Here is a 23609-nt window from a genome sequence, read left to right on the forward strand (position 1 = left end):
TGGCACATCAACATGGTGCAGCCAGCCCCCACCTCACACTGGCTTGACTCCCAACCCTCTGGCTCTGAAATCCCAGAGAGCAGGGTCTACATGGGGTATATGAGAGTGGGAGCTGGCCACACTTCTGGTCACCAGGGGAATGTGTGTGTGTGGGGGGGAGATCACACTTTTCCTGTTGCCTGCACAGATATGCTCTGCCAGGCCTCCCTCTTCTGCCAAAGCTTGGTGGCTTTGGCAGGTCCACGTCTGATTGGCTGTTCACCAGTCAGTCCCCCTCTTTGGCCATCCCTGCTCAGCATCTCCTCTCAAGCACTCATCCATCTCTAACCTTTCTTCTGAAGTTCAGGGTGCCAGAATTTTCGTCTGTGTCTGTTTTATTTGTTTTTTCCATATCTTTGTCTACCTAGTGTGTCTCTGAACTTGATTTCTAAAAATTAGCTTTTATTCAATAAATCTTTACCTTACTGATTATATGTTAACATATACCAGATTGTGTAAGGAGCTTTGGTAGCGTATGGTTACGAATTGGGCTGCGAACTGCAAGGTCAGCAGTTTGAAACTACCAGCTATTCCGCGGGAGAAAGATGAGGCTTTCTGCTCCTGTAAAGATTTACAGCCTCAGAAACCCTGTTCAGGGTCACTATGAGTCGGAACCTACTCCACGGCATATAACAACAATAATACCAGATTGTGTAATTACAAAATACAGAGTTTTGAAAACAAGTTCATTACCTAAAACTAAAAAAAATGTAAACAAAAAAAAAGAAAAAACAGTCCCATTCACTTAAAAAATACATTACTATTCCATGTGTAAATGGATTGCATAAATAAATATAAATGTAATATAACTGCATATAGTATTTTTTATAAAAATGGGCTGTTTTACTTGCATGTTTGTATTTTTAGTATATTCTACTTAGTATAATTGGGAGTCTAGGAGTCCTGTTATGGTGCTGTAGATTAAAGCATCAGATCCAAGGTTGGTTTGAACTACAAGGTTGGTGGTTCAGACACACCAGGTGCTCCTTGGAATCCTTATACAGGGTCGCTATGAGTCAGAACTGACTCCACGTTACTTAACAACAATTTAATATAATAAACTTTTTCAGTCAGACACTCGGTACTTTGGAATGGTCATAGAATGTTTGTTAGATAGAGTACAATGAGTCCCCGGATTATGAATGAGTTCTTGTGTGTAAGTCAGACTAGGTGCGGTGCACTGGTTCAATCATTTAAAAGTAAACAAATGTAGGTTGCATTCAAGGGCAGCTGGAGTCCTGATGTGATGCTATAGAAGAAGCGTTGGACTGCTAATCAGAATTTGGGCTGTTCAAACCCACTGGACTGCTAACTACAAGGTCAGATCCTTGAAACTCCTACAACAAGAGGGTCGCTATGAGTTGGAACCAGCTCAGTGACACTTAACACCAAAGGCAGCTAGGTTGTTGTTTGTAAGTCTGATAACCCAAGGATGGCCTGTGCTGTAACTGTAGTATGTAGTATGTTTACTACTTTTTATTAGTATAATTAGTGTCACAAGTGTTTTTTTAGGTCTGTTTCCAGTATTTTTAGGATACATTTCTAAAGTGCAGTTGGTAGGTGATTTTTTATAAGTGAACCTACCACCACCTGAAAAGATTGAACTCTACCACTACTGTGTATAAGGATATAGAACCCCCAATAAAAGAAAACCCGAGAATAAACTATTAACATGGGAAAATTCAAAACACTTATTTGTGTATATGTGTGTGGCTTAAAAATTCAAACAATGCAAAACATTAAAAAAATTGTCTACTTCTCCTGTTAATCATCCCTACCTGTAAATTCTCCCTCCAATAGTTACTGTAGTAAAAATCGCTCTTGGGTATCTTTCTGGAAAAAGAAAATTGTGTGTAACAAATATAACTATTTGTGAGTGTGGTAGGAGGGTCGTGTTAGTTTTTACAGCGCTTTAAAGTGGCATTACTCACGTAATTGTATGTGGTATTCTTTACCTTGTTTTTTTAATTTAGTATTCTTAAGAGATAATTCATAATGGCACTACCTGATATACCTCATTTTTCAAAAGACTGCATTTGTTGTTGTTAGGTGCCATCAAGTCAGCACTGACTCATAGCGACCTTATTGCACAGCAGAATGAAAAGACTGCAAAGTGTTCTGTTTTATAGTTGCACTACAGCATGGTTAACCAGGCCCCTAATGATGGTCATCTTGGTGGTTTCTAACATTTTTAAACTACTAGTGTAATAGGTAAAACATTAACTTATCTTCATAGTTGCATTATTGCTCTGTTTATATATGTTTTTCAACTACTGTGGCTGACTGCCATTCTACTATTGGCTGTATGTAGATATCTTTTTGAATTGCATGTTTTATTCTTAGCTAGTTTTGCAAAGATTTAGAGTTAGAAAACCAAAAGGGAAGAGCACGGTCAGCATTTCTCAAACTTGGGGAACGGAAGAAAAAATTCAAGCCTCGACTTTCATTATTGAAAGATTCTCTGGGCAAATTATTGAATGATGCAGAATCCATCAAGAAAAGATGAAAGGAATACACAAAGTCATTGTACCAAAAGGAAATGGTTAATGTTCAGCCATTTCAGGAGGTGTACCATATGAACAAGAGCCAGTGATACTCAGGGAGGAAGTCCAAAGTGCATTGAAGGAATTGGCAAAGAACAAGGCACCAGGAATTGATGGAATAAAAATTGAAATCTTTCAAGAAAGTGAGGCGGCAAAAGAGGCACTCACTCATCTCTACCAAGAAATTTGGAAGACAACTATCTGGCCGACTGATTGGAAGAGATCCATATTTGTGCCCATTCCAAAGAGGTGACCCAACAGAATGCGGAAATCATCGGACAATCTCTTTGATATCTCAAGCGAGTAAAGTTTTGCTAAAGGTAATACAGAAATGGCTACAATCATGCATTGACAGAGAACTTCCAGAGGTTCAAGCTGGATTAGAAGAGGCCGTGGAACGAGAGATATCATTGCTGATGTCCGATGGATCTTGGCTGGAAGCAGAGAATACCAGAAGGATGTTTACCTATGCTTTACTGACTACGCAAAGGCTTTCGATTGTGTGGATCATGACAAGCTATGGCCAATATTGAGAAGTATGAGTATTCCAGAACACTTAATTGTACTTCTGAGAAATCTGTACCTGGACCAAGGAGCAGTTGTTCGAACAGAGCATGGGAACACTGAATGTTTTAAAATTGGGAAAGGTGTGATACTTATTCAACCTGTATGCTGAGCAAATAATACGAGAAGCTGGATTCTATGAAGAAAAACGTGGCTTCAGGATTGGAGGAAGACTCATTAACAACCTGCAATATGCAGATGATACAACCTTGCTTGCTGAAAGCGAAGAGGACTTGAAACATTTACTTATGGAGATCAAAGAGCACAACCTTCAGTATGGATTGCATCTCAGTGTCAAGAAAACAAAAATCCTCACCACTGGACCAATAAACAACATTCTTATCAATGGAGAAAAGATTGAAGTTGTCAAGGACTTCATTCTTCTTCGGTCAACTGTCAACACTCGCGGAAGCAGCAGTCAAAAGATCAGACGACATTTTGCATTGGGCAAATGTGCTGCACAGGAACTTTTTAAAGTATTGAAGAGCAGAGAAGTCCGCTTGAGGACTAAGGTGCCCCTCACCCAAGCCATGGTATTTTCAATAGCCTCATATGAATGTGAAAGCTGGACAGTGAATAAGGAAGATCGTAGAGGAATTGATGCCTTTGAGTTGTGGTGTTGGAGAATACTGAAAGTGCCATGGACTGACAAAAGAACCAATAGATCTGTTTTGGTGGAAGTGCAACCAGAGTGCTCCTTGGAGGCCAGGATGGCTAAGCTTTGACTCTCATACTTTGGACATATTGTCCTGAGCGAACAGTTGCTGGAGAAAGATGTCATGCTGGGTAAGGTGTGGAGGGTTAGAGAAAAAGGGGAAGACCCCTAATGAGATGGATTGGCCAGGTGGCAGCATTGATGGACTCAAGTGTGGCAGCGGTAGTGAGGTTGGCCCAGGATCGGACATTGTTTCGTTGTGCTGTCTGCTGTGCATGGGGTCGCTATGAGTTGGTTCCGACTCGATGGCACCTGACAACAGTTTTGCCCCATTGGGGTACTTTTTCACATGTATTTGTTCCCTAATAATTCCCTAAATGAAATATTAATAATTATACAAATTGCTTTGTGCCACTGATTATGATTTCTACAGTTCATCAGCATTCTTGCTGTTTCGAGTCTGTTTGTTGAGTTTCCATTGATTTAGCTTTCTTTCTCTCCTTGCTGTCTCACCTTTGCTTTTGGGTAAATGTTGATCATTTGGTTTCATACAGCTTATTGTTTAAGGGAGCACATTTATTTATGGTGCTACTGTTTCTTTTATAAGCCAATCTCTTATTTGACTGAAATACATGGGGTACTCGCTTAAAAATTTCAAGGAAATATATAATTAAAAGATGATGAGTGGTTCCCTGAACTCTTTGTAGCCCTCTCATAGCTTCAGTTCCACATTGAAAGGTTATAGTAGGCCATTAGTCTTAGGAATTCCTTCTAGTCTTTGTCAGTCCAGTAGATCTGGCCTTTTTTGGGATTATGAGTTTGCTACATTTTTTCAGCCATTTCATCCCAGGACCTTTTTTTGTGTCGCTGGTCAGAAGGTCCGTAGTAAGCCGGGCCACCATCTATGTCTTCTGGTCTCAGGTTATAATCGACTCATGTGGGCTAGTTTCTTCTTTGAACTTTGATTTTCTTCACTTTCCATTGTTCTATATGAGTAGAGAACAGTAATTTTACCTTAGATGTTGCTCTGTTTTAAGTCCCGACACCAAACTACTATATAGTACATTATCTTTGTGAACAGTGTTATGCCAGCTGACTAGGTTGTGCCCTTAGATAATGGTTCCAAGTCTCTAATCCTGTGACTATAAGTCTGGATATGTCTAGGAACCCATTCTGTGTCGCCTGTATGGTTTGTTATATGGGTAGTTCACAAGTACAAGTGAGATCCATTCTTGTGTCTCTAAGTCTCTAAGTGGATTTTATAGGTGAGTTGGAATGTTGCATGTGGTTCTTATGCATGGTGGTCATGCAAGGTCATCAGTTCAAGCTCACTACCCACCTGGGGGTATATGAAGCTGTCTGCTCCTCTAAAGATTTATAGTCTTGGAAACCCTATGTAGGGTCGTTAATGAGTTGGAATGGACTTGATGGGCGGGGTTTGGTTTTGGTTAGTGCGAGAATCCTTTTCAGTGATTTAAAAGGTGGTTATGCAGTAAGTGAAGATGATTGTGATGAATCTGTTTGGAGTAGGTAGGTAAATCAGTAATTTCAAAGTGAGAGAAAATACAATTACATAACATTAAAGGGCAAGTGGGTGGTAAGCCTGGACGTTTGTAGCCTGGGAATTGCCTGTGTATATGGATAAAATGTGTCTTTTAATTCCACTTTCCACGAACTTTTTGAAGCTCCTTGTATATGCAGCATTGCGTGTTCTTTGTTAGAAGCAGATTTGAAATTATAAATCCCCTAGAGATAGACAAAATCAGGTGTATGTACTAGAGTAGTTTTATATTATCCAATACAAAGTGGTGCTTGCCTAAAAGAAAATAGAAAATTTAAATGGGAGGGATCAAAAATTGAAAAGACAGTGTTGCATAGTAATTAACTGGGCTTGAATAATAGGTCTGCAGTTACTGTCTTTGGTGATTTTTGGCTAGGTAACTGTATAATTTTTCAAATGATTAAATTTTTTCTTTAAAGAACCATATAGTGAATATGTGATCTTTTACATATTTTTATTTGCAACTCTTTAAAAAAGTAAAAACTCAATTAGATTGGTTGGCAGCTTTATGACAAAGCTTGTGTTATGCCTGATAACATCCTGAAAGTTCATTAAATTGATAACCAATTGTTTGACTATTGAAATTCTTAATTATCTTTGTACAGGAGTGGTTGGCAAACTGTGGCGTTCGTCTAAATGCAGTTCGCTACCCGTCTTTGTACAGCATGTGCTGAGAATGTATTTCTATATAATTGGAAAAAATTCAAAAGAAAACTATTTCAGGACATGCGGATATTCTCATGTCAGTTTATGAAATTCTAATGCCACTGTTCATAAATACTACTGAAGCATTGTCTTTAGCTGCTTTTGTGCTATAGTAGCAGAGTTGAATAGTGAGACAAAAACCCTATGACGGCAGCTCTAAAAATCTGAAGAATCCTTTTAGCTTTGAGGTACTGCTGCCTTGCCTATTACTAGAAGTTTCAGGAGGATAGAAAAGGGAAGTCGAATCTCTGCAGAAAAGCGATTATTTCTCACTAAGGTGGATAGTTCTAAACTTTAGTTTTCTGACTACCTTAGTTTCCCATAGCCAATTACTGAATTGTTTACATGTTTCTGGACATAGCTGAGCTCTGAAACAAGGTTGTGTTTTTATAGTATTTCAAGTCATTCAAACCTAATCTGTAAGGATTTATCTGTGAAGATCTCTTTGGTAATAACAGAATGCCCAGTCCAAGTGATTGATTGGTTCCTTAAGAGGGCTTTAGGATGCTTAGATCTGGCATGGCCTGTCTTAGAACAGGGCTAGCAACTATATTTCCCTTGTAGTATCATAGTTCCAACTTGGAAGAATTAATCCACACTGTATTCCTAACAAACTTCACATGAAGAGCTATAGTGTTAGGAGTGGTTTCTATTAAGACAGTTTTTCTAGGGTAATTTTTTTCTTAATTATTTAAGACTATATTCTAGAGTTTGGGTACTTTCATTTAAATCTAAAGATTCAAAACTGTTCCACTTCATTTTTGAAAGAAAATAGACAAAGTTAAAACACATACCACTTAGACTCTTAACATATAAAATGTACAAAGGGGCTTCAGAAAGTTTATGGATGGGAAAAAATCCATTATCTTTTAATTCCATTTTTCTAAAATCTTGATAAAGCCCCCTCACAAAATTTAAAACCAAAATACCCTTTATAAATTATCCCTGTGTGTAAAAATTAGCTCCTGATTTTTTTTTCAAGGGGGTTTACACTATCCTGAATTGTTATACAGATTGAATGTGAGACGTATACTGGAGTGTAGCACTGACATAGCTTTCCAAGGATAAAGCAACAGTTGTTGTTGTAAGTGCTGTCCAGTCAGTTCCAACACACAGCGACTCTGTATAGGATTTCCAGTGTGCAGTTGGTGAGCTTGAACTGCCAACCTTGGGGTTCAAACCGACTTTGCATCCAGCGTATTAACCCCCAGCGCCACACCAGGACTCCTCCTAAAGCAGTAGTGAAGCACAAACCCAGTATCCCAAAATATTCATACCTATGTGGACAGTACCACATGTAACTTTGTTTAAAATTACAAATGGCTGTTTTCTGTAAAGATTGGCTTTAATAAGCTCTTTACTGTTTTTTCCTATATGCACTGTTGGTTAAATTGCAAAGTTGTCCATGAAATTTATCTATGTTAAAAATTTGAATACAAGGCAAAATTGTTGGGGTTTTGAGTAACACAGATTTTCATTTTAATGGAGGATTTGCTTATTTCAAAATTTTACCTAAAAGTGTCCTTCTGGGTGGTGGTAGATAAAAAACATCTTTAAAATAATTCAAAATATTAAATAGGTCAAAAGTAATCTATTTTGTATTATTAAACTTTCTGTTATAATGTCAGAAGTGAAAGTTTACCTCTGCTTACAGCTTATTTGTAGTCTTCCTTACTTGACCTACTTTTGGACATAGACATTGCATATAGTTTCCATTTTTGTTGAATAAAAGCTGTGCACACTGATGTTTAACTTGAATTTCTAGGTCAGTGCATCTAGATCTCCTTCATAATAGAACATGTTCTGTCTTTGATATTTACCACATTTACACAACCAGTCCCCTTTTGAAGGACATATGGTTGTATCTAGTTTTTTGCTGTCTTCTGATAGCATAGCACATGTCAGGAATGGTAAGGAAGTAAGTGGATGGCACTGCTACTTTAAATGAAAAGTAGAGAAGAAACTTCCTTTGCCATACTCACTCATTAAAAGTGAAAGTTAATTTAAAAGAAAAACACTGTCAAAAGTTGGGAGGACCAAAATTGATACTTTTTCTCTGATCTTTTTGCCATGTGTATATCTGAATTCTTTGTTTTTAAAGAAGAAACAGCATTGAAGCATTATTTGGGGGGAAAACACACACACAAATCCAGCAACTCAGCATTCATGAGCAACTCTATACTATACCAGTATGTGCCTGTGCAGTGGAAGGAAAACAATTTTGGTAAGGAATTAAAACTTTAGCTTTAAACTTCCAGCAGGTTGATATTTACGGTGAATGATGAATCAAAACAAATTAATAGAAAAAGTCTTTTGTTGACAGTGCCTTTTTTGTAGTTTTTAAAATTAAGTCTATCACAGTATCTTTCATGTCTGTGATTTCCATTTCCACTTTTCCCATTTAAAAAAAAAAAAATTTGCAGCCAGCCAAAATTTAGATATAAAGGGGTGTGTATTACTTCTGACTTATTAAAATATCTATTTACATATGCTAGGGTTACTTATGAATAGAAGGTCTTTTTCTTCAAGGGGCCAAGTTCTCTAACATCTTTGTTTTGTGTTAAGTGCTGTGGAGTCAGCTTTGACACATAGCGACCCTGTATAGGGTTTCCAAGGTTATAAATCTTTGGCGAGAGCAGAAAGCCTCATTTCTCCCAGACAGTGGCTGGTGGGCTGGAACTGCTGACCTTGTTGTTTGCAGTGCAGTTCACATTTTATGGAGCTCCGCACACCCTGCATTCATCTAGATGCTTTAAAATGCTTTTATACTTTAAAGATTATACATGGGGGCTTATCATTGGCAATTTTACTGTATTAAAAGGCTTTTTTGTTTGACGTAGACAGTTTCATTTGTTACATCAGTTTCTTTAATGTAAACATTTTATTTTTACCTTTTGATATACATAGGAAATATACCCTGGACAATTCCAGCCATCTCTCTGTCACAAATTCATAGCCTTGTCAGATAAGGAAGGAAAATTACTTCGGAACTATACTCAGAACATAGATACACTGGAGCAGGTTGCAGGAATACAAAGGATAATTCAGTGTCATGGTGAGTAAACGTCAGAATTGTTTCCTATAATTTATTTAAGCAGTAGTATAATATCCTGGTGTGGTGCTGTAGGATCAGCACTGGACTACTAACCACAAGGTTAGTGGTTCAAACCCACCAGCTGCTCCTTGGAGTCCGTATGTATACAGGGTCACTATGAGTCTGAATGGACTCAACATCATTTAATGACAACAGATTTAACTGTAGATAACTGAAGGAAATTAGAATGCCAAAAAAAAAAAAAAAAATCCAAAGTCTTAGTTAGCCTTGATATTTAATTCTTTGAAACATCAAAAAGTAATGGTTTTCAAAAGAAATTAGAGTTATATGCATTAAGTTCTTTTAAATTGCCTTTTCTGTCATTGGTAATATGTGAAGAACTCCGACATCGTTAGTTTATAAAACCAGAGAAGTGTGAATAGTTTAACTATTAGCCACTTCCTTGTGTATCTAAAAGCGGGTTTTAGAGCACAACTGTAGAAGTAAGTTTTGTTTGTTTGTGGTTTTGAAAAGCAGCTTTTAGGGGGGAGAGGGGATCCTTGTGTAGTAAGGAGTCCTGGTCTGGTGCTTTGGGTTAATGCGCTGGACTGCAAAGTCGGCTTAAACCGCCAGCTCACCAGGATCGCTATGGGTCAGAACAACGTTATCTAATGTTGTAACAGTTGAGGTTTTATGGGTCTTTTGTTACTTAAATATTTATGGGGGTTCTTCTTTTTTTTAGTTCATCCCCTTGATTCACCTGTGGATACTCTTTAGACCATGAAGCGTCTCTAACTTTCCAAGTGTCAGAGTTTACATTATAATCTTGTGACATGTTTAAAATATAGAAATATTTCATTAACAAGGATAGATATGTTGGTTGTTTTTCAGGTTCCTTTGCAACAGCATCTTGCCTGATTTGTAAATATAAAGTTGACTGTGAAGCTGTACGAGGAGATATTTTTAATCAGGTAATTTATGGCCCATTTTTAAAAACTTTGTGCATGTTTCTTATCTAGTCCTCTTTTTTAGCTTCAAATACACTTTCTGGTAAAAGTATTTCTTTGATACAGAAAGATCCAGGAAGAAAGTATTAGCATTGGCAGTTCTGGTGATATTCACAAGACCTTTTCAATACTGTAACTTAGAAACCATTGCCCTGTGATGTTTGTTAAAAGGTGATGTTGTTTCCTTACTACCTAGGCCTAAAACAGAGAGCCATTATTATAAGCTAGGTGTTGCTATATTGATGTTTCTCCTTACTTTCTAAGTACCTGCTAGATTTGGAATTTTAAATTAATTTTGGTATTCCTTTAAGACATTTAAAAAATTATTATAAAAGGTTTTTCATATGCGCTGACCAAAAATATAGGAAGATATAGAAAACATGTACCTTAAACATATAAGCACAAGGTCATTTTAAAGGGGTAAGTTTTTTTTCTATGAACAATTTTACATTTGCATCATACAATTTTTTTTCCTCTTTAAGAAAGGTGAAAATGTTAATTATTTTGACTTGAGCTTTCCTTTCTCTTTCCCCCTCAACCAAAATCTGGAACACATTGCAGGTGGTTCCTCGATGTCCCAGGTGCCCAGCTGATGAGCCACTTGCTATCATGAAACCAGAGATTGTCTTTTTTGGTGAGAATTTACCAGAACAGTTTCATAGAGCCATGAAATATGACAAAGATGAAGTTGATCTCCTCATTGTTATTGGATCTTCCCTGAAAGTAAGACCAGTAGCACTAATTCCAAGTAAGTTGCTGATGGTGTTTGGAGACCGTTTCTGTGTATGTGTCTTGAGTCAAAAGAATTTGTATTTAGTAGACCCCAGTACTGTTTCTCTGCTCTTTGTTAGAGTGAAGAGCTAAATTTTATTTTTTAGGTGGCATTCTTGTTCATGAAGATTGGTCATTCTGACAATTGGGGTGGCGGAATATCAAAATAGAAGTAGTAGCAAATTCTTATTTTTAAAGTGAATTATTTGTAATGTGATGTTATGTTAAGTGCCGTTGAGCTGTTTCTGCTTCATTAGCAACCCTATATAGGGTTTGAACAGCTGACATTGCAGTTAGCAGTCCAGTGCTTCCTAGTGTCACACCAAGACTCCTGTAATATGATAAGGCTAATTATGAAACAGTTTCTGATTTATATATTTTCAATGTAATACGAATACAGTTCCTTAATAGTCTACACAGAGGATAAAGTCACAAATTAATGAATACTTTTTAATAGATTGAATTATTATGAAGGAGTTGTTGATCTTTTGAGCTCAATTGATTTTGGATGCAGTCATAAGTTCCTATGTTTAGATTGATAGAAATGTAACGTACTATTGTAGGGATGGTGTTTGGAGGCCCCAAATGATTGGTTCATTCTTGTAGGATTAACAGTCATGCCATGTCCTAATGATGATCTGTGGATATAGTTTACCCACAAGTATGTGTGGTTAGAAATGGCCAACTATAATTTTCTTTATTATTTTCAGGGATATTTCTTTAACATCTACTTTCATACTTTTCTGTGTGTAGCACGGTAGTGTAGTATCAACACTGAATTATGAAACACAAGGTTGGCAGTTCAAAGCCACCAGCGGCTCCTCAGAAACCCTATACTGGTTCGCTTTGAGTTGAAACCGACTTGACAGCACTTAACAAAACACATGTGAAAGCCAGAGAGGGGAAAATGGAGGTGCTATCAGATAATGTACTCTACAGTGAGGGTTTACACCCTCGGAAACCCTGTACAGGGTCGCTATGGGTCGGAACTGACTCGACGGCACTTAACAACAACAACAACAACAGTGAGGGAAGGAGGAAAGACGAGATTATCAAATCCCTAAGCAGAGACAGGATTACTATACTAGTATGCAAATAGGCAGCTAGAGCATAAACATTGGAAGAATGTGGAATCTCTATCTATACCCTATGTCTTTCTTAGCTCATTTTTGGTGACTGTAGCAGTTAACGCAGTCTATTCCTACATATCTGTGGAATTATCCACAAGGTAGAATATAGGTCAGTTTGTAATTAAACAACATGAAAGTGTAACGGACAAGCTCCCTTATTTTTGATCTTTTTGTTTTTGCCTTTGTGCAAAAAAAAAAAAAAAGCTTTTGTTAAGCTAATTCAAATGCAGGAAAATTTGTAAGAGCTGTGTGAGGGTAATTAAGTGTGTTGGTGATAGGCATAGGTTATATTTTTTTTTAAATGGTAAAGTTGGTATATAAGGAGCTCTGGTAGCGTAGTGGTTATGAATCGGGCCGCAAACCGCAAGGTCAGCAGTTCGAAACTACCCTGTTCCACGGGAGAAAGATGAGGCATTCTGCTCCCCTAAAGATTTACAGCCTTGGAAACTGTACAGAGTCGCTATGAGTCGGAACCGACTCCACAGCACATAATAACAACAAAAGTTGGTGTCTAATTGCATATGTCATGTGTCATTGAGTTGGTTCTGATTCATAGCAACCCTGAATAGGGTTTTCAGGGAGCAACTGGTGAGTTTGAACTGCTGACCTTAAGGTTAGCCAGTCCAGTGCTTATCCTCAAGCACCATACCAGGATTCTAATGGTATATAATTGGGTTTTGTTGTTAAGTTCCGTGTAGTCATTTGACTCATAGAGACCCTGTATAGGGTTTCCAAGGCTTAAATCTTTGTGGGAACAGAAAGCTTCATAGTGGGCTCAAACCTGTGGACCTTGTGGTTAGCAGTCCAGTGCTTATCATATGGAGCTACTGTGCTCCCAATGGCAGATACTTAACAACAACAACAAATAGATATGCATAATTTTCATCTTTATGTCAGGAAAGGAGTCCTGGTGACGGAGTCGGCTAAGTGTTGGGTTGCTGACTTTAAAAGGCTGACAGTTCATATCTACCAGCTGTTTCCTCCAGAAGAAAATGAACCTGTCTGCTCTGGTCAAGATTTACTGCCTCTGAAACCTTACCCTTGAGGCAGCTGTACTCTGTCCTATGGGGTTGCTAGAAGTTGCATTCGACTGGGTGACAGTGGGGTTTTTGATTTATGTTGAGAGACACGTCCGTAGAATAGCAGTAACACTCATTTAATCCTGATTACAATTTGTGGAAAAATCACTATTATCTCCATTATACAAATGAGAAAATGGATGTTAGAGTAGAAAACTGAGCAGGTTGATCCCAGGTTACCAGGTAATGGGCAGCACCTGGAATTTTATAAAAGGCCATTAAACTGGTCATCTGCTTCCACGTCATATAACTATTAATTAGAGGGTTGTTTTCTGATTGTTGCTTTAAGTATTAAATTTTTGCACAGCCCGTTTGTTATTGTTTAGATTACTTCCTTATTCCCTTCATAACTGTTGTTTCTCACCCTATTTTCAGGTTCTATACCCCATGATGTGCCTCAGATATTAATTAATAGGGAGCCTTTGCCTCATCTGCATTTTGATGTAGAGCTTCTTGGAGACTGTGATGTCATCATTAATGAATTGTGTCATAGGCTGGGTGGTGAATATGCCAAACTTTGCTCCACCCCTGTAAAGCTTTCAGAAGTTACTGAAAAACCACCACGAACACATAAGGAATTGGCTCCTTTGTCAGAGTTGCCACCTACACCTCTTAATATTTCAGAAGACTCGAGTTCACCAGAAAGAACTTCACCATCCGATTCTTCAGTGATTGTCACACTTTTAGACCAAGCAACTAAGAGTAGTATTGATGATTTGGATGTGTCTGATTCAAAAGAACATATACAAGAAAAATCACAAGTACAGATTTCTACTAGGAACACTGAAAGTATTACTGAACAGTTGGAAGGTCCAGATTTGAAGAACACTGGCTCTACTACTGGGGAGAAAAATGACAGAACTTCAGTTGCTGAAACAGTGAGAAGGTGCTGGCCCATTAGACTCGCGAAGGAGCAAATTAGTAAGCGGCTTGATGGTAAGAAAGGGCATTGAACCATTTGGGATTGTAATTACTGCACCAAAATATTTGTAAGAAATTTACAGCGTTCTGGTGGGTTGATAGTGTAGCTCTGGGAAGCTGAATGAGGACAATTTATTGTGCTAAGAAAAATGGCGAAGTGCTGTTAATCTGGTGCTGACTCATAGCAACTACTATATAGAGTTTCAGAGGAACAGCTGATGAGCATGACTGCTGACCTTAAGGTTCAAACCTATAGCATCACACCAGGACTCCTTTAAAACTTTTTTTTTAAGATAGGAAAACATAATTGAAAGAGAAACCAGTGGCTGTCTTGAATAATATGTAGTCTGCAGCATGATCTGTTTCTCTAAGGAAAGGGAAGAATCAGAAGAAGACCATGTACGCTGCCATTATCTGATGAAAATTTTAGTAGAAACTGTGACTTCGATTTGAGGTCTTTACTGTGTTACCTGATTTACAAACTGACTTTATCTTTGTGAAAAGGAACTATTATCACTTCTCTGATGCAGGTAGGAAGACTGAGGACCACAGTGAGTCAGACCTGAAGTTATAAAATGTGGGTGTGCAAGAACAATGATGAGAATGGGGGGAGTTACAGGTCAAAGCACTGTCTTCTAGGAGCCTGATTGTCATGACTGTGGAGAGCGACACATACTCAAAACCTAGACCTTAGCTGATTGGCTTGCTATCCAGTGGCTTAGGAGAAACATTGGTGATAAGCACTGGAGTTGTCCGTGGTAGACAAATGAGGCTTTCTGTCCTCTCCCCTCCCCCAGCAATTTACTGCCTCAGAAACCCTATAGAAGGTCATTATGATTTGGAGCTGACTTGGTGGCAACAACAACATGCCGGACTTTGACCCATAAATTTTCCTGTTCCATTTATCATTCTGGTATCACATTTTACAGTTTGGGCATGTTCTGGTTTTGTTTTGTCAGCCATGACTGAAATACGCAGAACTGGCTCAAAGCCCTGCTAAAGTAATAACTACAGAGTTCAAAGTGGGAGAAGCTTTTCAGGGGAAAACAGTGAAAGCATAGAAGAATGTTTATAATTTGCAGCAGATGTGGCAAGAGTCAGAAGTAGAGAAATGGGTAGTTTATTTCTGTTTTGCTAAAAATTTATCCTACACCATTTCTTGTTTTAGGCGTTGTTATAAAACACTAACCACTGGATAAGGAGTAATTTAAACCCTTCATGTTTTGGGGTAAAAAGTTCCCTTTGAGATTTTCATAAAAGCTGTGCTCTATTTCCCCAAATAAATGCTAATGTGTAAGTTTGAATATAATGTGAAGGGTGGAAATCAGTGTATTTTGAAACTATCCACAATAGATGCTATACATATATGACAGAAGTGCTTTATGAAAGATAATTTGATTGCAATATTAATTTGTAATTCAGGTGATGGGTCTGCCTATCCTTATAAGTTTCTGTTGTGAATTGAGTGATAGGTTACATGGGGGAACATCAACTTTACACTCATACTATCGTATTTTGTTTCTTTGCAATGATTATAATCTCCATGAATCGTTGTTCAACAGTATTTGCTAGTATTCCCTGCCTATCCTTTTGTACTGGGATTTGTCTTTGAATATCTCGATAGATGTGTTAAACATACATAACTTTTTGCTCTAGGAAACCAAGATTGTATTATGCTTTGGAATCAGACAGACTTGGTTGTGGTTGGTTATGTGCTGTGGAGTCACTTCCGACTCACAGAGACTCTGCATAGGGTTTCCGAGGCTGTAAATCTTTTTTTTCCCCCTGCTCTCTTGGATCTTTTTGTTTAATCAATTCATGAAAAGAAAAATTGCAGAGAGTGGTTGCTGTTCTTGGTTGCATCTTAGTTCTCCAGTGCTGCAAGAAATTTATCCTTTCACAGGTCAGGAGGTTGTTACTGTTACATGCCATCGAACTGGTTCTAACTCACAGTGACCCTGTATAGCGTTTCTGAAGCTGGAAATCTTTGTGGGAGCAGAAAGCCTCATCTTTCTCTGTGTTTAGGTGGTTGGAGGTCAGAATTCAAGGTGCCACTTCTCAGGGAAGGACTTTCTCTCTGTGTTGACTCTGGGGAATCAGGAGGATCCTTTCAGCATCTGTCGGTTTAGTGTTCCTTGGAGATCTGTGTCTTGGTATCAATCTTTCCCTGGGACTAGGAGATTCTCAGCACACGGACCCTGGGCCAAAAGAATGCTCTCTGTTCCCTGTTCTTTCTTGGTGGCACTCTGCTCTCTCTCTTTTTTTTAAAATGTTTTATTGTGAATTATGTGATAGTTTACATGGGAGAACATTAGTTTTACATTCATCCTATCTTATTTATATCGTTTCACTGCCATGGTTATAATCCCCTCCATGCATCATCAATCGGCCTGTTCCCCAGTCTTCAGCACACAGCCCCTTTCCCTCTCTTCCTCTCTGGATCTAAAGTCCCCAACTGCTCCATGTCTGGCATCACTGCTTCTCTGGGTAGGGCCCCATACTCCGCTCTTCTTCCTTGATGGTCTCAGGGACCTCCGCTCCTAGACTGCAAAGTTAATCACTCCCCTCCTTAATACAAAACATCTACCTTTACATTTCCAACCCTCACAATCAGTGCTGATAACAATCATTCACTGTTGTATCACAAGAGACCTATCCCACATTTCATTTCATCAGCCCCGCATGCAGTAACAGATTGAATACAGATTGGAGTAGTAACAGATTGGATACTACTCAGTGGAGATTCTACCTTCCTCCACGCCCTCTGCATCTAGGTTCCATCTTGAAAGCTTCTAAGCCAGTCACTTCTTGCCTTTGTAGTCCCCCCACTTTGGATAGCCAATGTCCAAGTTGCCCATCCTTGTCTACTCTGTGTATGGAGGGGGCAGGAATGATCCTCACTGTAAAGATTTGTTCCCTCTTTTGAGCTACTGCATCCATAGGTGTAGGTCAGGTTCATCAAATTGCATCGGAGGACTTTTTCCTTGTCTTTCTTCTCGTTGAGCTCTGATCACCAGTCATTGAAGCCAGGTCAAGTGGGTATTTTCTGCAAGTGTGGGTGCTCTTGTGCATGGCCTCTCTTATCGGCTGGACGCTTCACTCTAGTCCTCTGGCTACGTCACTGACTCTTGGACCCTAGAGTCCCCAGGTCTTGCAACAGTGCTGGCCAACCAGGTCTCCACCTGGGTTCTCAGGCGTCGATTGAATGTTGTAGAGCTTAGCTCATACCGAGGCTATAAATCTTTATGGAAACAAAAAGCCTCATCTTTCTTCTGGGCCCGGCCTGAGTTGCTCTCAAATCCACCTTAAGCAGAGTTATTTAATTTCTTAGCTTCCTAATATGTAAAATGGGGGATAAAATAGCACATATATACTCCAATAGAATTGAGAAAATAGCTGCTGCTATGTGAAGACAAGGCAGAAGCCGGTATGGGGATCCTTGGTTTCAGAAGCAGATTCAGTTCTTCAAGGTAGCCAGGGCAGGATGATGAAAAGTGCAGGACAGCTGTGTTCTGTTGTTGTTAAGCACCTGGATAGTGTTTTTGAGGGTGGCTAGTAGTTCAGTGAATCCAAAGCACCTTAAAGGAAGGAGATGGCCCAGTTAGAAGTGCTGGATGGATTTTCTTTTAGCAGTCTCACTTGAGACTTTCCTCTGGCTCCCACCATGCAAATTAATTCCACTGGTTTAGAAAAGTAAACACTGTGTGGTTGAATGGCAATTTGTAATCAATGTCTCTTTGAATCTGAACTGACTGATGATACTTCATATACAAGATGTTTAGAAATCAGTTATGTGGATTCAGATCAGGATCACATGTACTTGATAAATACAGTATCAGGACAGACAACAAAGTTTGAAAGTCACTTTGAAGAGATGGGTGTGCCATTCCAGATAAGATTTTTTTGTTAGCCTGGGATGTTGTTGTTAGGTGCCATTGAGTTGGTACCAAATCATAGCAACCCTATGCATACAGAACCAAACACTGCTCAATCCTGGGCCAGCCTCACAATTGTTGCCACGCTTGAGTCCATCGATGCTTGCCACTTGGCCAATCCATCTTGTTGGGGGTCTTCCTCTTTTTCTCTGACCCTCCTTACCAAACATGATATTCCTCTCCAGCGACTGGCCCCTCCTGACAATTTGTCTCAAGTATGAGAGACGAAGTCTGGCCATCCTGGCTTCCAAGGAGCACTCTGGCTGCACGTCTTCCAACACAGATATGTTTGTGCAGTAAATAAATTACGATGTGAAAATAGATAAATTAGGGACCCCACAGTATAGAGTTTCTGAGGAGCAGTTGATGAGTTTGAACCACCAACCTTGTGGTTCAAATCGACCGTGCAGTCTAGTACTTACTCTACAGTGCCACACCAGTACTCATGTTAGGGACTACTTGTGAACTGTAGGGTAGAAAACATTTCATCATAAAGTTTTTAGAGTTTCCCCTCCTCATTTTTAAATGACAATATAAACAGAAGTTAGCCCTAGGAGTGCTGGAGACTTTGAAGCATCTTGTTCATATTTGTGTGTTGGGAGTGACATTCTCAGAATACCCTAGAGGAGTTTTTGAGCTGAGATTCATGGCTTAAGGGGAGGGAGGGGACTCTCCTCACCATCTTAGGTGAAATTTTACCCCATTAATACAAATTTGGGAGAGTGTTCAGTAAAGGAAGAAAGAATTAAGTCCAGTGCTGAAGTAATGCTTCTACAGTTGGAATGTGGCAGGACTCTTACATAAAAATGCATTCAAGACATGGATTTGAGAATTAAAAATTGCTTCCTAAATGATGCAAATGTCCACAGCACACTGTGGCTACACACTGGCAATTCTAATTTGGATTTCTAATAAGCAGAGAAGGTGACTGACACAGTAATGTGTTGCAGAGAAGTTCATCTTTAATGAACATGAATTTGGGGAATCTAGTTTAGGCTATACTGAATATACTTCATTTCATTCTCATCAGATCTCTTCACTGAATTTGTTAACCTTTATTGAACAGTTATCTACATTTTTCATACTTTCCCAGAGGAGGAAATTCAGGCACAAACAATCATCTAAGTGGCAGAACTCTGAACCCAGAACTGAACCTGTAACTTGATTTTAAAAACACTGTAGTGACATCTAGTAAAGCTACTCAGTAGAGTGGACCTACACTTCTTCCAGGATGTCTAGTCAGCTTTAATTTTAATTTGTTATAGAAAACTGAAAGTAACTTTTTCCTCTTATTACTGTAATATATTTCAGGTAATCAATATCTGTTTTTACCACCAAATCGTTACATTTTCCATGGCGCCGAGGTATATTCAGATTCTGAAGATGACGTCTTATCCTCTAGTTCTTGTGGCAGCAACAGTGATAGTGGAACATGCCACAGTCCAAGTCTGGAAGAAGCTATAGAGGATGAAAGTGAGATCGAAGAATTCTACAATGGATTGGAAGATGATGCTGATGTTCCAGAGAGAGCTGGAGGATCTGAATTTGGGATTGATGGAGGTGATCAAGAGGCAGTTAATGAAGCAATCTCAGTGAGACAGGAAGCAGCAGACATCAACTATCCATCAACCACATCATAATGTAATAGTAGTCTGGGTAGAGGAATTGTTCCACCAGCATTAGGAACCTGAGCATGTCAACAGGAATGTTTACTTGTGAACTCCATAGTGCAAGGAAACCAGAAAAGTGTAATATTTATAGACTGGTAAAATAGATTGTTTTTTTTCCCCATGGTTAATTTTTAACTTCATTATTTCTGTTCTTGTACACACAACACTAACTTTTTTTTTTTTTTAAAAGAAAGGTACTAAGTATCTTTAATCAGCTCTTGGTCAAGACTCTTTCTTTTAAAGGTTCATTTGTATGATACATTCGTATGTATATATAATTTTTGTTGTCTAGTGAATTTCAACATTTTAAAGTTTTCAAAAAGCCATTGGAATGTTAAATTAATGTAAAGGGAACAGCTTATCTAGACCAAAGAATGGTATTTTCACACTTTTCTTTGTTAACATTGAATGGTTTTGACATCCTCAAATCTCTGTTCTGCTAAACTTTTGATCTTTAGCATAATTAACTATTTTTAAACACTGGCATTTTCCAAAACTTTGTGGCAGCTAACTTTTTAAAAATCTCAAATAACATGCAATGTGAGTAGAAAGAAAGAAGTCAACAATATGTGGGAGAGCACGTTGTCTTGCCTTTGTAAAGTTAAGACTTGGTGCTTAAGAACTTCAGGAATATGGTATTCGCACGAAAATTGATTTTTGTACTTCTTGCAGACATGTAGCAATGTCTCTGTTGGCTCATAAATCTAAACTGAAAAACGAATGCTTTGGAAATGTTTGTTTCTTTAGAAACACTAGTGCCTGCCTGGACCCCCTTAGTTTGAAGAATACTTTCCATTGTTGTTTAAATACCTGTCACTGTGGTGTAGAGCTTGCAAAGGTCCTTTCCCACAAGTATTAAAACTGCCAAAATGTGAATATGCAAAGCAAAGCCTTTCTGAATCGATAATAATGGTACGTCTATGGGGGAGTGTGTAATATTTTGGACTATTTTGCTTTTTATTAATGAGGAGAGCACCAGGCTCCTAAATATAATTCCAAAGTAATATGTTAATTATAACAGCCAGAAAAGTACATGTCCCTTGGAGAAACACACTACGTGGCTCCTATTGGGGGGAACTGGTGTAATATAAACACCAAACTACTAGCCTAGTATTATGGAGATGAACATGATTTAACTTCTATTAGCAGAACAGTTAATTACAAGTTCCTGCAACATATCTTCATTTAAAAGTTTAGCTCGTCTTAAAACTCTAGAGATCAACTTTCTCAGTTGTAGAAGCTTCTAGCCTTTTAAAAAAGTTCATACATTGTAAAAATTGCACAGTAAGCATTTATTTTCCTGATCTTTTCCCAACATAATTGCCTGACTATCCATATGTTACTTTAGTATTTATTACAATTAAAAAAGGGTTTGAAATACAGCTGTTCTTTAAGCATAAGATATCCAGCTTTTAGGACCATTACTACCATAGAAATTGTATTGAATGGCCATTAACCTACCTAAAAAGATAATCTCAATCTAAATTTGGCTACACTAAAGAATGCAGTATATTTCGTTTTTCATTTGCATGATGTGTGTTTGTGCTATAGATGATATTTTAAATTGAAAAATTTGTTTTAAATTATTTTTACAGTGAAGACTGTTTTCAGCTCTTTTTATATTGTACATAGTCTTTTATGTAATCTACTGGCATATGTTTTGTAGACTGTTTAATGACTGGATATCTTCCTCCAACTTTTGGAATACAAAACCAGTGTTTTATACTTGTACACTGTTTTAAAGTCTATTAAAATTGTCATTTGACTCTTTTCTGTTAACTTACGTTGTTCAAAGTACAAACTTGAAATGTTTTCCATTTTGCACAGCACTGAGGGTTGTATTCGATGCTTTCCTTAGTACATGGAGACCCCAGGCAGTACAAACTGTTAACATGCTCGGCTACTAGCTGAAAGGTGGCTGTTAGATCCCAGAGGTGGTTTCTGAAGAAAGGTCTGGCAATCTGCTTTAAAAAACAAAACAAATATAAAACCCTACTGAGCAGTTCTACCTGACAGGCTGTTGTTGAGTCGATGCAGGCAACTTTTCTTCTTTGAATTATACTTAACCTTACCAGAAACAACTTTCACTGATGGGGCTTGGTTTGGGGCATGTATCACCAGTAGTTTCAAAACTAGTATTTCAAACATTCTAGGCCACAGGTCTCAAATAAGATGGGGAAAAGGAGGGGCCTGCCTCAGAACTTGACACAAGAACTGATCAAAGTCAGATGGCAGACCACAGAGGGTATCCATATTTTGAGTCACCTGGAAGACACCCGAATGGCACTTTGCTGCTTCCAGGGCTCTTGCCTCCCTAACATTGCCCTAACAGGTGCCCCGTTTGCACGGAATACTTGTAAAACCCCAACTGAAAAGTAAGTGGCGTTTCTTGTATGCACAAATTGGAAAAAGTGCTTCATACCTTGCGGCTGCATGCCATTAGTTCCATTTTGACTCATGGTGACCCCAGTATAGGGTTTCTAAGGCTATAAATATTTTACAAGAGCAGAAAACCGTCATGGATTCCATGAAGAGATTGGTGGATTCTAAGTGTCAACTTACAATCAGGGCTCCTAAGTTCATACCTTTGTTGTTAAGAGTCAGTTCCAACCCATAGCAACCCTGTATAGGGTTCCGAGGAGCAGCTGAGGAGCTTGAACCACCAGCGATGCAATTCAAAATGACTTTGCAGTCCAGCGCATTAACCCATAGCACCACACTAAGTGGTCTTTTAAATACAATGAAATTTACCTCTAGAAATACCTGGATTTTTAAATTGGGTTTTATAAGCAAATACTGAAAAAGGTGGGGACATACCATTAGGGCAACTTGTTTAGTGATAAAAGTTTTGGATGACCAAAATATAAAAGAAAAATTGGAGAGTGGTAAGAGGTGGCTAGGAAGCAGAACATTAGAGCTGGCTTTCAGAGTTTACAATATGCACGTGGAAGACTACTGTGAATACAGGACTTTTTGTTAAAACCAAAACCCTCAGTAGAAATAGACCCCAATGAATAGTTATGTGAACTGACCATTCTACAAGAATACTGACACAGGGACTCCAATTCAGGTCTCTAATGGTGAAAGCTGCATTATTCTAGTTTTAGTTCCTTCTAATTTAAAGGAGCTCACTGGTTTTATTACCTTATAAATCAATCTGGACAAGAGCTTTTGGTAAACATTACTACAAAATTAAGAAGAGAATTACAAACACATGATTGTCTCTTGCATATAACTCAAGAGCTGAGCTAGAATGCAGAAGAGATTGTTACTGTTATAGAACAATTTGGATATTTCATGTTTTCACTTTCTTTTATGGATCTCCTAGTTAACAGTGTGCACTACAATCTGTAACAGAGAGGAAAATGATACAATACCCCAATTAACCCTTGTATGCTCCCAGGTAAGGTGCTAGGGCCTTGTTTAAAATGATCTGTTCACAGATGAGCTTGATTGCACACAGAAGTTACTTATGAAAACCAGCACTAACACATCTGTTTTCTATTTGAACACCCATACATCAAGAAATGGACGCCCAGGAAACAGTACATGTAACACCAGGTATGTAGAGAAGTTTTCATAGGGAAGAAAGCCACTTCGAGGGAAATTGCTTTAGGTAAGAATGTTACATTAGTGCTTTTATCTATAAAAAGACTCTAATGGGTCACCAGTATAAAAAGGTTCTATTTAGTTAAACTAGAAAGTACAGGTCCACAATCCATTACCCTAGAACCCTTGAGCTCAGCTGCATTTTGCGTATTGTTAGCACTGCCACTGGGGCCGGGGCAAAATCTTAACCAAAATGATATGGAAATAAGTAAAAAATTTTGGATCTTACATGAGAACCAATGAAAGTTTAAATATTAAACCAATAAATCTTTATTATTTAAACAGTTTTCACGGCATTTTTAAAATAAATTTAAAAAATAAATATTTGCATTATAGCTGAAAGTCACATGTATTGCATTGACTGACTTACAATTTAACAACAGGAG

General features: G+C 38.3%; 1 protein-coding gene across 2 annotated transcripts in view; it reads left to right on the forward strand.

Moving 5' to 3' along the window:
• SIRT1 (sirtuin 1) overlaps positions 1–21397 on the forward strand; it is a 34909-nt gene extending 13512 nt beyond the window's left edge. For both annotated transcript variants that reach the window (XM_006835818.1, XM_006835819.1), the window contains 5 exons: positions 8975–9122; positions 9993–10072; positions 10670–10856; positions 13464–14024; positions 19256–21397. In XM_006835818.1, coding sequence (XP_006835881.1) covers positions 8975–9122; positions 9993–10072; positions 10670–10856; positions 13464–14024; positions 19256–19584 — 1305 coding nt within the window. In that variant the 3' untranslated portion in view covers positions 19585–21397. The remainder of the gene's footprint in view (positions 1–8974; positions 9123–9992; positions 10073–10669; positions 10857–13463; positions 14025–19255) is intronic.
• Positions 21398–23609: the final 2212 nt, after the last annotated feature.

The sequence above is a fragment of the Chrysochloris asiatica genome, unplaced genomic scaffold, assembly GCF_000296735.1.
Source record: "Chrysochloris asiatica unplaced genomic scaffold, ChrAsi1.0 scaffold00020, whole genome shotgun sequence".
NCBI classification, from domain to species: Eukaryota; Metazoa; Chordata; class Mammalia; order Afrosoricida; family Chrysochloridae; genus Chrysochloris; species Chrysochloris asiatica.